Source organism: Eubalaena glacialis, chromosome 6, assembly GCF_028564815.1.
Source record: "Eubalaena glacialis isolate mEubGla1 chromosome 6, mEubGla1.1.hap2.+ XY, whole genome shotgun sequence".
NCBI lineage: Eukaryota > Metazoa > Chordata > Mammalia > Artiodactyla > Balaenidae > Eubalaena > Eubalaena glacialis.
The window spans coordinates 99,837,393-99,853,727 of NC_083721.1; the positions used below are offsets into that span (position 1 = coordinate 99,837,393).

At 39.5% G+C, this 16,335-nt stretch overlaps 1 protein-coding gene across 1 annotated transcript in view; it reads left to right on the forward strand.

Moving 5' to 3' along the window:
- The window catches only part of WDR49 (WD repeat domain 49), a 146,178-nt gene that overhangs the window by 89,390 nt on the left and 40,453 nt on the right, over positions 1-16,335 (forward strand). Inside the window, 2 exon segments of the mRNA XM_061192758.1 lie at positions 7,470-7,590; positions 7,593-7,617. Of these exon segments, the coding sequence (XP_061048741.1) occupies positions 7,470-7,590; positions 7,593-7,617 (146 nt within the window).

The window sequence follows — 16,335 nt, forward strand, 5'->3', positions numbered from 1 at the left end:
GTGAAGCCATCTGGTCCTGGGCTTTTGTGTGTTGGAAGATTTTTAATCACAGTTTCAATTTCAGTGCTTGTGATTGGTCTGTTCATATTTTCTATTTCTTCCTGGTTCAGTCTCGGCAGGTTGTGCATTTCTAAGAATCTGTCCATTTCTTCCAGGTTGTCCATTTTATTAGCATAGAGTTGCTTGTAGTAATCTCTTATGATCGTTTGTATTTCTGCAGTGTCAGTGGTTACTTCTCCTTTTTCATTTCTAATTCTATTAATTTGAGTCTTCTCCTTTTTTCTCTTGATGAGTCTGGCTAATGGTTTATCAATTTTGTTTATCTTCTCAAAGAACCAGCTTTTAGTTTCATTGATTTTTGCTATTGTTTCCTTCATTTCTTTTTCATTTATTTCTGATCTGATCTTTATGATTTCTTTCCTTCTGCTAGCTTTGGGGTTTTTTTGTTCTTCTTTCTCTAATTGCTTTAGGTGCAAGGTTAGGTTGTTTATTCGAGATGTTTCCTGTTTCTTGATGTAGGCTTGTATTGCTATAAACTTCCCTCTTAGAACTGCTTTTGCTGCATCCCATAGGTTTTGGATCGTCGTGTCTCCATTGTCATTTGTTTCTAGGTATTTTTTGATTTCCCCTTTGATTTCTTCAGTGATCACTTCGTTATTAAGTAGTGTATTGTGTAGCCTCCATGTGTTTGTATTTTTTACAGATCTTTTCCTGTAATTGATATCTAGTCTCATAGCGTTGTGGTCGGAAAAGATACTTGATATGATTTCAATTCTTTTAAATTTACCAAGGCTTGATTTGTGACCCAAGATATGATCTATCCTGGAGAATGTTCCATGAGCACTTGAGAAAAATGTGTATTCTGTTGTTTTTGGGTGGAATGTCCTATAAATATCAATTAAGTCCATCTTGTTTAATGTATCATTTAAAGCTTGTGTTTCCTTATTTATTTTCATTTTGGATGATCTGTCCATTGGTGAAAGTGGGGTGTTAAAGTCCCCTACTATGATTGTGTTACTGTCGATTTCCCCTTTTATGGCTGTTAGTATTTGCCTTATGTATTGAGGTGCTCCTATGTTGGGTGCATAAATATTTACAATTGTTATACCTTCCTCTTGGATCGATCCCTTGATCATTATATAGTGTCCGTCTTTGTCTCTTGTAATTGTCTTTATTTTAAAGTCTATTTTGTCTGATATGAGAATTGCTACTCCAGCTTTCTTTTGATTTCCATTTGCATGGAATATCTTTTTCCATCCCCTCACTTTCAGTCTGTATGTGTCTCTAGGTCTGAAGTGGGTCTCTTGTAGACAGCATATATATGGGTCTTGTTTTTGTATCCATTCAGCCAGTCTGTGTCTTTTGGTGGGAGCATTTAATCCATTTACATTTAAGGTAATTATCGATATGTATGTTCCTATTCCCATTTTCTTAAATGTTTTGGGTTTGTTATTGTAGGTGTTTTCCTTCTCTTGTGTTTCTTGCCTAGAGAAGTTCCTTTAGCATTTGTTGTAAAGCTGGTTTGGTGGTGCTGAACTCTCTCAGCTTTTGCTTGTCTGTAAAGGTTTTAATTTCTCCATCAAATCTGAATGAGATCCTTGCTGGGTAGAGTAATCTTGGTTGTAGGTTTTTCTCCTTCATCACTTTAAGTATATCCTGCCACTCCCTTCTGGCTTGCAGCGTTTCTGCTGAAAGATCAGCTGTTAACCTTATGGGGATGCCCTTGTGTGTTATCTGTTGTTTTTCCCTTGCTGCTTTTAATATGTTTTCTTTATATTTAATTTTTGATAGTTTGATTAATATGTGTCTTGGTGTGTTTCTCCTTGGATTTATCCTGTATGGGACTCTCTGTGCTTCCAGGACTTGATTAACTATTTCCTTTCCCATATTAGGGAAGTTTTCAACTATAATCTCTTCAAATATTTTCTCAGTCCCTTTCTTTTTCTCTTCTTCTTCTGGGACCCCTATAATTCGAATGTTGGTGCGTTTAATGTTGTCCCAGAGGTCTCTGAGACTGTCCTCAGTTCTTTTCATTCTTTTTTCTTTATTCTGGTCTGCAGTAGTTATTTCCACCATTTTATCTTCCAGGTCACTTATCCGTTCTTCTGCCTCAGTTATTCTGCTATTGATCCCATCTAGAGTATTTTTAATTTCATTTATTGTGCTTGTCATCGTTTCTTGGTTCCTCTTTAGTTCTTCTACGTCCTTGTTAAATGTTTCTTGCATTTTGTCTATTCTATTTCCAAGACTTTGGATCATCCTTACTATCATTATTCTGAATTCTTTTTCAGGTAGACTACCTATTTCCTCTTCATTTGTTAGGTCTGGTGTGTTTTGACCCTGCTCCTTCATCTGCTGTGTGTTTTTCTGTCTTCTCATTTTGCTTATCTTACTGTGTTTGGGGTCTCCTTTTCACAGGCTGCAGGTTCGTAGTTCCCGTTGTTTTTGGTATCTGTCCCCAGTGGCTAAGGTTGGTTCAGTGGGTTGTGTAGGTTTCCTGGTGGAGGGAACTAGTGCCTGTGTTCTGGTGGATGAGGCTGGATGTTGTCTTTCTGGTGGGTTCGTCCACGTCTGGTGGTGTGTTTTGGGGTGTCTGTGGCCTTATTATGATTTTAGGCAGCCTCTCTGTTAATGGATGGGGCTGTGTTCCTCTCTTGCTAGTTGTTTGGCATAGGGTGTCCAGCACTGTAGCTTGCTGGTCGTTGAGTGAAGCTGGGTCTTGATGTTGAGATGGAGATCTGTGAGAGATTTTCGCCGTTTGGTATTACGTGGAGCTGGGAGGTCTCTTGTGGACCAGTGTCCTGAAGTTGGCTCTCCCACCTCAGAGGCACAGCCCTGATGCCTGGCTGGAGCACCAAGAGCCTTTCATCCACACGGCTCAGAATAAAAGGGAGAAAAAATGGAAAGAAAGAAAAAAAGAGGATAAAATAAAATAAAATAAAGCAATTATAATAAAAAATAAGAAAAAAATTATTAAGAGTAAATTTATTAAGAAAAAAAAAATTTTTTTTAATTTTTAAAAATAGATTTATTAATTTTTTATACTAAAAATAAGAAAAAAATTATTTAGAAAACATTTATTAAGAAAAAAAAATTTTTTAATTTTTTAAAATAAAAAATATGAAAAAACTTATTAAAAATTTTTTTAAAAATAGAAAATAAGGAAAAAATTATTAAGAAAACATTTATTAGGGAAAAAAAATTTTTTTAAGCCAAAAAAAAAAAAAAAAAAAAAAAAAAACACGGACGGACCTAACCCTAGGACTAACGGTGAGAGCAAAGCTATACAGACAAAATCTCACCCAGAAGCATACACATATACACTCACAAAAAAAGGAAAAGGGGAAAAGTTAATATATCCTGCTCCCAAAGTCCATCTCCTAAATTTGGGATGATTCGTTGTCTATTCAGGTATTCAACAGATGCAGGCACATCAAGTTGTTTGTGGAGCTTTAATCCGCTGCTTCTGAGGCTGCTGGGAGAGATTTCCCTTTCTCTTCTTTGTTCGTACAGCTCCCGGGGTTCAGCTTTGGATTTGGACCCGCCTCTGCATGTAGGTCCCCTGAGGGCGTCTGTTCCCCGCCCAGACAGAACGGGGTTAAAGGAGCAGCTGATTCGGGGGCTCTGGCTCAGTCAGGCCGGGGGGAGGGAGCGGTATGGAGGAGGCGGGGCGAGCCTGCGGCGGCAGAAGCCGGCGTGACGTTGCAGCAGCCTGAGGCGCGCCGTGCGCTCTCCCGGGGAAGTTGTCCCCGGATTACGGGAGCCTGGCCGTGGCGGGCTGCACAGGCTCCCGGGAGGGGCGGTGTGGAGAATGACCTGTGCTCGCCCACAGGCTGTTTGGTGGCGGCAGCAGCAGCCTTAGCATCCCATGCCCGTCTCTGGGGTCCGCGCTGACAGCCGCGGCTCGCGCCCGTCTCTGGAGTTCGTTTAAGTGGCGCTCTGAATCCCCTCTCCTTTCACGCCGCGAAACAAAGAGGCAAGAAAAAGTCTCCTGCCTCTTCGGCAGCTGCAGACTTTCTCTCGTGCACCCTCTCGGCTAGTTGTGGTGCGCTAGACCCTTCAGGCTGTGTTCACGCAGCCAACCCCAGTCCTCTCCCTGGGATCCGACCGAAGCCCGCGCCTCAGCTCCCAGCCCCCGCCCGCCCCGGCGGGTGAGCAGACAAGCCCCTCGGGCTGGTGAGTGCTGCTCGGCGCCGAGCCTCTGTGCAGGAATCTCTCCGTTTTTCCCTCTGCGTCCCTGTTGCTGTGGGATCCGCGCTGATAGCCGCGGCTCGCGCCCGTCTCTGGAGCTCGTTTAGGCGGCGCTCTGAATCCCCTCTCCTTGCGCGCCGCGAAACAAAGAGGCAAGAAAAATTCTCTTGCCTCTTTGGCAGCTGCAGTCTTTTACCCGGACTCCCTCCCGGCTAGCACCGAAGCCCGAGCCCCAGCTCCCAGGCCCCGCCCGCCCCGGCGGCTGAGCAGACAAGCCTCTCGGGCTGGTGAGTGCTGGTCGGCACCGCTCCTCTGTGCGGGAATCTCCGCCTTGCCCTCCGCACCCATGTGGCTGCGCTCTCCTCCGTGGCTCCGAAGCTTCCCCCCTCTGCTACCCGCAGTCTCTGCCCACGAAGGGGCTTCCTAGTGTGTGGAAACCTTTCCTCCTTCACAGCTCCCTCCCACTGGTGCAGGTCCCGTCCCTATTCTTTTGTCTCTGTTATTTCTTTTTTCTTTTGCCCTACCCAAGTACGTGGGGATTTTCTTGCCTTTTGGGAGGTCTGACGTCTTCTGCCAGCGTTCAGTGGGTGTTCTGTAGGAGCAGTTCCACGTGTAGATGTATTTCTCATGTATCTGTGGGGAGGAAGGTGATCTCCGCGTCTTACTCTTCCGCCATCTTGCCCCTCCCCTCCCAGTTTTTAAATTTTGTAACTATTATTAATTTCTTCTGGGAGGAAAGTGCTATTTTACTTTGCAAAGGTGATCAAAATTTCAGGCAAAACTAGATACTTACAGTCTGAAATCATGCTTACCAGTGAATCTTCTCTGTTCTTCTCAGCTTCAAGAGAGATGACAGTGTTGGATGGGAGATGACTTGTGACACTCTGAGGCAACAGAAGGCAGTTTCTTGAATAAGCTTTGAATGGTTCTCAAATTTCTGTCATAACTGGGGTCAGAAGGCTGTTAATTAGATGTACCTTCTGTGTTAGGTTGTAAGATGCATTCAGGTAGGCTGCATGGGAGGGTAGTGGAAAGCTACCTGGATATGTAGGTAGAACATTATGGAAGTTGGGGGCAAGTATTCCGGGAGATTCCAGGCTGCAACGGTCAGTGTGAAGCATGTTGCAGTGAGAATCTCTAGAAATCAGCAGAACGTGGCCTCTGGGAAGGTTAATGGCATGAGGTGTGGGCTGGGAGCATGTGTTTAAGTAAAGTAATCTAGTTCATGGGAGAACTGGATAATGGGATAATCCCAATCCCAATATTCAAGGTAGAATAACACAGGAATAACTGGAACTGGAGTATTAGTGGCTTAGGCAAAAGGAACAAGTGAGAATCCCACTTACCAGTCCTTGGATACAAGGCTGAAGTGAAAAATGAAGGGAATGGATTAGATTATTTTTATCCCTATTTTAGGAATAACTGGTCATAGAATCTAGGGTAGGGCAGACTTGTAGATGGTTGCAAAAATGGTCCCAGCTAAGGGTCACAGCTTGATAGGATCTGGAGACAGTCAGGTCTTTACAATACTTTTTTGTGGGTATTATTTTAGGTGGACTTGGTAAGAGCCATATTTAGAGGAGAACAAAGTGATGTGGGTGAAGAGCATGTATACCCCTCAATGTCTCAGCTCAAGCCTTGACATGTTAGAAGTTAATGTGGATTTAGTATTACAATCACAGCTTTTGAAGGTACATTTATCTTTATCACAATAGCACAACAGAATTCTGAACTTTGGCAATTTCAGTGTAGGTATGTAGGATGCATAAATCAAGGTTGAGCTGCGCTGGCCATATTCTATGAAGAAACAAGAATGAATGATATTTTCCAATCTCATTTATAATTTAGAATCTAAAACCCACTACCTATGCAATCAAAGATTTAGAAGTATTGCCCTATTTATCACGGTTTTGAAGTGTCTGTTTTTAAATTAATTGTTTTGAAAAATGTATGCACACAGTAAAATTTTAAACATAAAAAGGATATACAGTGAAAAGAAAGTCTCTTTCTCACCGCTGTTCCCAGCTCCTCCCTTGTGGCTACCAGTAGTACTAGTTTCTTGTACATCTTTCTAGACTATGAGCACCATTTTTTTCTCAGTGGCAGTCCACTGTCCATGCTGTTCTGCATTTTGCATTTCCCTGTATCGGACATTGATTCATATGAATGCAAACAACAACAATAATGATGTTAGTTAAATTTTATCACATGGTTACTATGAACCAGGCACTGTCCTAAGCCCTTTACACACGCACACCTCTACATGGTTGGTACTATTATTATACCAGAGGAGGAAACTGAAGCCCAAGGAGATAAAGCAACTTGCTTTAAGTTTCCATAGCTGGTCGACTCTGGGCAAAGCTTAGACACTTGGAGGTGACTCATTCTTCTTAATAGTTACATTATATGCTACTGTAGATATTCCATATTCTGATGTTCAGTCACTTGTTAGTGAGCAATTAAGTTGATTTAAATCTTTAGCTTTTGTAAACAAAGCATCCAGAATATCCTTCAAAATATGTCATTTCATACATATGAGTGTCTCTGTGTGATGGTTTTCTAGAAGTTGAATTTTTGAGGCAAAGCGTATATGTGTTTTAATCTTGATAGAAGGTGCCAACTTGCTCTTTGATGATGAACCAATAATGTTTCATAGCAGGGCTTAGTGTTAACTGCTGGTGACCTAATGACCTCCTCTCTTAAAGTACACCCATCAGGTCTACATCCTCACCCACTGCCTGAGGAGGTAAACTGGAATTGCCTGTGCTTCTGTGGCCTTGGGTCTGGCACGCACTGTCAACAGGAGGTTTTATTGGCAGAAGATAGGAAACCTAGGACATGATGACTGTGTTTCAGGCTCTGGATTAGATGTTTAAAATTCCAAGCGGGCCTGAAGAGTAAAGGTCCTGTGTCATAAATGAGGAAACCAAAATTTAGAAAGACACTTTGAGAAAGAACCAGGATTTTGACAGACCCCAAAATGTGGCTTTTCATGATTTTGTATAGTCTCCACCTAAAAAATATACACTTATTTATAGCCTTTGAATCTACAATATTAGAATAGACTGATAAGGTTACAAAACGAGTAATAAATATAATAGCTAAATTCAAATGGTGAGAGGATTTTCTTTAATTATTATGTATCTCAAGTGAATCAACCTAGTCCAGGATGTAAACAAAAACGTGTAAAATAATCTTATTACACCCTGTTAACGTACTCATTGAAGAAGACATTTTCTTTTCTTGTCTCAAAGCTGATTTTAATATTTCTCTTGAAGGTCTGGGACCTCAATGGCTATTGTCACCACACACTAAATGTTGGGCACGAGGGAGCTGTGGATATTTCACACATCCTGGTTCTTAAGAAGACAATCCTGGTTACAGGCTGGGACAGGTATGATGTGCTTCATGGAAAACTGTAGGAAGGTAAAAGGAGAAAGTTTTGTTTAAATCAAAATCTAAAAGAAAAAAGAACATAGAAATCCTGACTGATTCTGCGTCTTTAACTCGCTGGTGACCTAGGTGAGTGAAACTCTGTTTGGAATTGACTGAATGCTTGTGAATAAAATATTTTAAGATCATGTAGTTTGAGTGGCTTTGAGAAGTGTTACATTGCTTTCTCCTGGCTTTGGGAATCTTCTTCTTTAACCATTCCAGATAGAAACATAATACCACTTCCTGGGGATTAAATCCAAAAGTTTCCCAAATTTTATAGTCAATAAATTCTTAATGTATAAATTGCATTCCTTCAACTGTAAAAGGAACTCATTCCTTCTTCTCTTGTTACTTAGTTTAAATGACAGCACAAGAGGGGAACAGCCTGCTGAAATCTATGTTAGCACCTCCTTCATATCAGTGCAGAGAAGGGCCTTTCACAGCCCACTTACTCTTCTCAAGGAGCAATTTTTCCATTCTTTATAAGGAAAATTACTTTTCTTTCCTCTTTTCCTGAGAGAACTAAGGGATCATAAATGGCCTTTTCTATGGCATTGTATAAGCACTAGGAAAATTAAAGTGTGATGTGTTTTGAAAATATATTGTCCATAAATTCAACAGTTCACAAAATATTGCTCTAATAGGTAATTTGACCAAGATTATTCACTATAGAAATATGATCTTAATGGTTTGAAGTAGGACTAAATCAGATTTTATACCTAGAAGACCAGCAGTATTTATTTGGGGATTTTTATCAGTCATAGGGAAGGCTTTTGCCTAATGCAAATGTAAACACACAGACTAGAAAATATAGTGACACACACACACAGCTTAGTTTTCAGGGGTTGTTTGACTATAAGTAAAGAAAGCATAGTTCATTAATTATAGTTCTTAATAGCACGTATATTCTACGTGCTATTAACAACTAATTTAATCATCCCCACCTTTGAAAGGCACAGCTTCTTCACATCTCTGGGAGCAATCATGATCCATCCATGACTCATAACCACTCCAGCAGACTACGGCCTAATGATCTCTATAATCAGGCTATGGCAATGAATAAGTGAAGTTCTCTAATATCATGGCAGGGTAGATGTGTAGTATACAGCTGAGCCACTTTAAATTGTGAACGTAACAAAAAAGAACTTTAAAAATTAATCAGCGTTAGTCAAAACTATGGAGACACACCATTTTCTTAGTTATATTTTTTATACACCCATGGCTAGAAATAGCATCAAATGTGAGGTTTTGTCATTGGTTACAGGGGGAAATTTTTAAAGATTAGATATATAGAGTCATCCAAAAGTGGTTTAAAAGAACACCCAATGATTTGACCTGTATTGGTGTATTTTGCTGAAAGCCTTACTTTCGGTTTCAAGGTTAGTAGGATTCGCTGGCAAAATAACCACTCTACACTCAAACAAGAATTTAGAGAGAGTTTATTGAATGAACAAAGATTACAGTATACTAATTAAGAAAAGAATAGTATAACTAACTAAGAAAGAATGGTAAAGACAGGTTTATACATCACCGAATTGGGGAAGCAGCTACATCCAGATCCAAGTAGCGCTGGGAAGTCCCTTGAACAGCAATCTGGAGTCCCAGTTGGGAAGGTCCCAGGCGGTGCGTGTACCCCATTGCTGAGACTTCAGTTTGCCACTCAACGGAGCCCAGCTTTTAGCACCAGGCCACAGGCTGATAACGATCAGCCTACGTGCAAGTTTGCAGCTCTGGTTGTTGTCGTAAATGCCTTGGTCTTAACTCTTAAGTCTGAGAATGTTCTTGATCCCCGGGGACTGGCCAGACCCTCAAGGTGCGAGAAGTCCCATGACTTACTCCCTATCTTATCTAATGGTTTACAATGTGTGCTTGTGCCACCCCTGCTGGCCTGGGTGTAGCTCAGCAGTTTGGCATGCAGCCAGCTTTAGCGTCATTGTCCCGTCAGAGAGAGGCCTAGTGCCACATCTGAGGCCTGAACAAGACTACTTTATTAGCTTCCCCAACATGGTGGGTGGTCACTTTCTATAATCTTGGGGAGGAATTTTTGGGAGGATTGAAATGAGTGGAGGAAAACTTACCACTCCTCTCATTTTCCTCCATCTTTTCCATCTTCCACAAGGTTGTCCGGACTTGGATCCCTGTGGTTGGAATTGAAAGTTGAATGACTGCATTCCCAATTATATTGTTTTACTTTCATGTTGATGAATTTAAAAATTATATTTCCTAAGTAGAAGGTCTTACGTTAGGATGGATTTTGCAGGATCTTTGCAGGGTCTTTTTTTTAACCAAGAGGCATTTAACAAAAGAGGCAAGAGAACAGGTCAGTTTTTTGGTTCTGGCTTGGGGAGGATGGTCCATTAAGCCAACTCCATAATAGTTTAGTGATTTGAGAAGAAATAACTGGAAGATTGACCGTCAGCTTATTAAGCTTTCTTTAAAACCCAGAGGAGGCTGTTAAGTTATACTGTAACTTTAACTTTAGGCTCTATTTAAATAAAGAAATTGGTCTGATAATTCTGCCCAAGATGGAATAGAAATTACATTTATTGAGTTAGGTACATAAATATGCCATCCAATTTATTTTATTCATAGTGCTTTGTAGCATTACGCACTTTACATACACTATCTAACTTAATCTTTAGCTTCCTCTCGGAAGGTAGGCAATATTTTGTAGATATCTCAAATCTCTATCTTCAGCTCTTATCTCTCTAAGCTCACTTATCCATTTGCTTGCTGGATGCGTCTGACTGCAATCCCAAATTCTACATATTCTAAACTGAATGTATTATTCATTCCCTTTCCCCAAATCTGCTTCTTCTCTTAGATTCGGAGCTTCAGTTAATTGCTAGACACCCTGTTCATCCACCTTGGTTTTCCCTTCTCACTCAACTTCACAACCAAGTAGTCTCTAAGCCTTATCTATTTTATATTCTAAATATTTTTTCAAATCTGTTCCTATTACTACTAAACTGTATAATTCAGAGCATCATTTCTACATACATGAATGTCACAGCCTTCTTATTTGTCCTTTCCTCTAGTAATGCTTCCCTTTTACCTCTTAAATAGATTTGCTCATTTTAATGATTTCTACAGTGATTTCTTTCTACAATGCGATCTGTCTATGTCACTTCCTTGTTTAAAGCTTTTGAAAGTGTCTACAAAAAAACCCACGAAACGCCCTCTGGCCTGGACTATTCTGAGCTTCATACTCACCCATTCTTGTGTACATTCTAAACTCAAATAACAACCTGCTGTCAGACTGTTTCCATACAAACCGTACTGTTTCTCAACCCCATGCCTTTATTCTCTCCCCTTATCTAGAACTCTCTCCAAATATTTTTCATGTGGCTAATGTTTATTCCTATTTCAAGTCTCATTCATATATCTTCCCCACCAGAATGTTTCTCTTTACTCCCAGGGTGGAAATATGCCCACTTTTGTCTTTGTGTTATTTAGTTTCCTGTACTTTATTTAACCTAGGAATATATATATTGAGCATTTAATAAGCATATATATATACATATGCTATATATATATATATATATATATATATATATAGTTTCTGGGGCTTATTAGATGCTCAGTGATATTTGTTGAATGGCTTAATTAACGTTTATTGAATAGACAGGGAATCTGAGGATTAGAGAGATTGATTACCCAGTAATTACACTCCGAATTAGAGGAAAGCAGAGTAGCTATTCAAATCTATTCTCTCATTACTGTAAGCCAGAAAGCTAAGTATTACCAATTCTCTTTCACAAAGGAGGAGGCAAGGCTTGAAGAGGTTGGGTAGCCTGGCCAAGGCTAGCAGGCAGCCGAGTTAGAATTCTATGCCAAGGTCCATGCTCTTTCCACCATTCCCGAGTTACAGACTGAGTCATTAAACCTCGGGAGATCAATTATATTCTTTTAAATAAATAATATGAATGAGTAGGTTGGTCGTGTCAGTCAAAGCTAATGAATCAGTTTTGTGCATTTGAAGAAACACATAAAAAACCACACATTTATCAACTTAACAATACCTTAGAATTTTAGCTTACCATGATATTTCCCCTTTCCTTTCCACAAATATCTTTAAACTGCACCTAGATGGAAAGCATGGAGTTAGGAACAATGATGGACTGAAAGTGAAGAAGCAGGATTCCTTCCTTCAAGGGCATCACATGCTAGTTGGGGAGTTGACGCATACAAGGCAAGATATGGAAAATGTCACTGTGAAATGGGCCTAAGCAAAGCCTGAATCAGAGAGCCCGTGCTGGTTATTTAGAAATATGACCTTTCATATCTAGAGAATATTTCCATCAGAAAAAAGAAGCCCCAAATTCAGAACTTCTAGAAATATGTTTCTTATCACCTTAAGCAAAATATGCTTAGAGACAAAGTTGTGAATTGACATAGGGTCAGTTAAAAAATACCTGGTTAAATACCTAGCTGTATTTATGTTGGTAAAACTAAGTGAATAGATGATCAATTACCTTTGCATTTGTTAAAAGTAGTCACCTAATATGTATAGTTCTGGTGAAATCAAATAATCATAATAGTTTAAGGTTTGATCTTTTTTTTTTTTTAAATTAGAATCTGTATTTAGTACCCAGTTTGTATTTCTTTTATTTATTATTTATTTAGTTTTGGCTGTGTTGGGTCTTCGTTTCTGCGCGGGGGCTTTCTCTAGTTGCGGCGAGCGGGGGCCACTCTTCATCGCGGTGCGCGGGCCTCTCACTATCGCGGCCTCTCTTGTTGCGGAGCACAGGCTCCAGACGCGCAGGCTCAGTAGTTGTGGCTCACGGGCCTAGTTGCTCCGCGGCATGTGGGATCTTCCCAGACCAGGGCTCGAACCCGTGTCCCCTGCATTAGCAGGCAGATTCTCAACCACTGCACCACCAGGGAAGCCCTGATCTTATTTTTATCTTAATTTTATGCCCTAAAATTCCATGATTCTGTATTTACAACTCTCTGTAGAAATAAACTCAAGCTCTTTGTTTTCCCCACTTTATTTCTCTTCTTTTAGTTAAAGGAGAAACCTCTCTTTATGAAGGTTTTATCTCTGTAAAATATCTAGACTTATACAAATAAAAAGAGAATCTTTCATATAATTTCAAATAATTCTGAAAATATGATTGATAGTAGCGTCCTTTAAAAAGTAAATGGTCAGTAAATAGCTGTTGATATAATTTTATTTCTAAAAGTACTTTTAAGGGAAATGAGATTAGGGATTTGAAGTTCCTCAACAATAAAACTTATCTATCACAAGATATTAAATTCTTAATAATTGCCTTGCTAAGGAACTATACATAATCTTATATATGACTCAGTCAGTTTCTATTATTAGGATAAGAATCAGAATGAAAACTTCCAAAGTTGTGACTTATTCTGAATAGTCTTGTTGGAGGCTAGGAGGGGGCGAGTATGTTTGAAATTCGCAAATAACCCTCAAAACTAATTTTGTGACAGTTTCAGTATCCAAAATTGGACTCCGCAAATTTTAGGAAAAAGAATAAAAATGAACTGATTTATTTTGACCTCATTCTCTATCTTTGAGATAATCCTTTTGGCCTAAAAAGCAATGGATCGAACACGGATACGTTCTTATGATAATTAGAGTAACAAAACATGAACAATTAACCTCCGAGGGAACCAATAGTTGACTGTGTTCTTTTGTTCTCACTATGACAATTTCTACATGATAAGTTTTGGCAAAAGTTATTTTCCTATCTCATTCATCCTAAAAGAGATTGTTTTTTAAAACATTAAAAAAAAATTTGCCCTGGACAGGTAAACTAATTTTGCTTTCACAAAGTTGGTCATCATATCTAAATTCTGAATTAGAGATAAGGTCGGCATCACAAGAGGACACAATGACTCAGTAGCAGTACTCCCAGGATTTCAAATGCGAGGTGCGGAATGGAACTAGTAAACTCCTTCAATGTCAGAAAGAACAAATCTCTCAGACTCCTAAAATGGCCTAAAAATTGGCTCATTCTGGACTTCAATTTTACTTTTGGCAAAAGTACAAACTTAAAAAAAATAGTTATCTTGGAAATGTACAAAGTAAGAAATACAGTGTGGATTCTGAAGGTATTTTAAGGATAACTGTCATTTCAAATGAAAGCTTCAGGTTACGTTTCAAGGGAAAAGTGGCAGCTAATTAGTTTCTCACCATTATGACACACGAGGTCAAATATCAGAAGGGCTTTTTATACCATCTTATGAAAAGGATTTTGTGCCTTTGGGTGGTATTCCCTAAATATACCTAGTTAATATGGATAGCTTGGCAAAGAAGACATCTGACATTGTATTTTGGCTGAGAGATAATAGAAGAGATATGGACTGATCGCTTCTCTCTCACTCCCACCCTCACATTCTCCATTCCCGAAAGGTAACCTCTTCAACCAAACTTACCAATAGGTAGAGAGAAAATTAAAAATATATGCATATAAAGCTATTATGAGATTAATGACAATTTCAGAACTGCAAATTACCTTATTTATATTATCTTTTCTTGCTAAGCCTTAATATTAAGGTTACATTAATATTAAATTATTGATTTAAAAATAAAATAATTCATGTATTGATTCAGCAAGTTTTTATGAAATGCCTATTATTTTCTAGGTACTATTCTAGGCACTACTGATGCTGAGGGGAAAAAACAAAATCTTTGCTCTCCTAGAGCCTATTTATGGTAGGAGAGACAGAAAAGGAACAGACAAATAGGTAAAGACCCCAATATCACATAATGATAATGTAATAAAGAAAAATGATGTAGATGAAGAATGAGAAACTCAAGGAAGAGTCTTTAGCTTGGGTGGTCAGGGAAGGCTTACCCAAGGAGGTAACATCTGAGCAGAGAATTTTTCCTTCATTCATTTGACAAATATTTATTGAATACTTAATATGTGTAGGTCACTATGATTGCCACTGAGGGTTGTAGAATAAGACACGATCCCTGGTTTCTGAGAGCTTACAATCTAGCAGAGGAGCAGAGACTATATAATATTAATTAAATGTTGTAAGTAAACTGCAAATGATGTAAGAGGTCAGACGAGGGTAATATTTCTTTCAGCACTAGTTATTAAGGAAGACTACAGAACAAGAGAGCCTTAACAAATGGGTGTGTAGACAGGTAGATGTGGGTCTGTGTGTGAAAGGAAGTCCATGGAGGAATGGAAGAGCCCATCATGAATAAAAACAAAGCAGCTAGGGGACTTCCCTGGTGGTCCAGTGGTAAAACATCCGTCTTACAATGCAGGGGACATGGGTTATCCCTGATCAGGGAACTAAGATCCCACATGCTGCGGGGCAACTAAGCCCGCGTACCACAACTACTGAGCTCACGCACCTCAACTACAGAGCCCGCCGTGCCACAAACTACAGAGCCCACAAGCTCTGGAACCCTCACGCCACAACTACAGAGCCCATGTGCCCTGGAGCCTGTGCACTACAACTAGAGAAGAGAAAACCCACACACCACAGCTAGAGAGAAGTCCGCACACCACAGCGAAGAGCCGGCGCACCACAACGAAAGATCCCCACGCCTCAACGAAGATCCTGCGTGCCGCAACTAAGACCCGACGCAGCCAAAAATAAATAAAATAATTAAATAAATAATAAATAAATCTTAAAAAAAAAAGGCAGCTAGAAATGCAAAGCGTACTTAACAGTAAGAGTATTGCTTGGCTTGAACATGAGATATGCTTCAGAAACAGCCTCTGAATACTCGTAACAGCTCAAAACAGCTCCTGCAAGCAAGAAAGTTATTTGAAAACTTGCATTCTATCTATAAAATCCAGGTGAATTTTACATTCTATTTCATGAATTCATGTATCCTTATTTTTAATATAAAAATATTTTCCCTAAAACCCTTTGAGTAAAATGAACACTTAGGAAGGCATGCCATATTTACCCTGTGGCTTCTAGTAGCCCTCTCAAATAGCTGGACATTCACATTTTACTTTGAAAACCAAGGATAGAAGGATAGAGGGAAAAACTCTAAAAAAGTTGATTGGATCCAAATATTATTAGATCTTGAATAACAGGCCCCCAGACATTTGAATTTTGTCATGTAGGAAATGGAAAAAATGAAGAAATGGTTTTTAACAGGGCCTTAGCCTTACCTTTTGATCATGTTGTTTCCCCACTCTGCCAAGAGTGACTTCCTCTTCCAAATCTTACCCATCCGTTATGGTCCAGCTCAAAAATAACCCCTTCACTCAGCCTTCTGTGATTTCTATACCTGGATTTCCATGGCAGTTGGTCAGTACTTCCTTGGCACTTAGCACATTTCACTTTACATTTTAGTCACTTTATGTTCATGGCTCTGTCCCCTGCAGCACCATGAACAGGGACTTCCAAGGAGAAAAGAAATGCTTGTAGAATGAATGTATATTAAGAGCTCCTGAATGGAATGATTAATCTGGTTGCAGGATGAAGAATGTACAGAGGTGGGTAGCCTAGAAACAGTGAAATGGGTTAAGAGGCTATTAAAAATTTTCAACCATGAGCTAGTGAGTGCTGAGCTAGGAAGCTGTCACTGGTTATTTAAAATAAAAAGGAAGGAATGAATATGTAACATATCACAGAGGAAGAATCTGAGTATTTTATTTGACTAGGGAAGAGAAAGACATGCAGGAAGTTGGAATTCTGGTCTGTTAACCAATTTGGGGAATTTAGGGAGTCCTCCTGTGGAGTGAAGATGAAAAATTTGGATTTTTG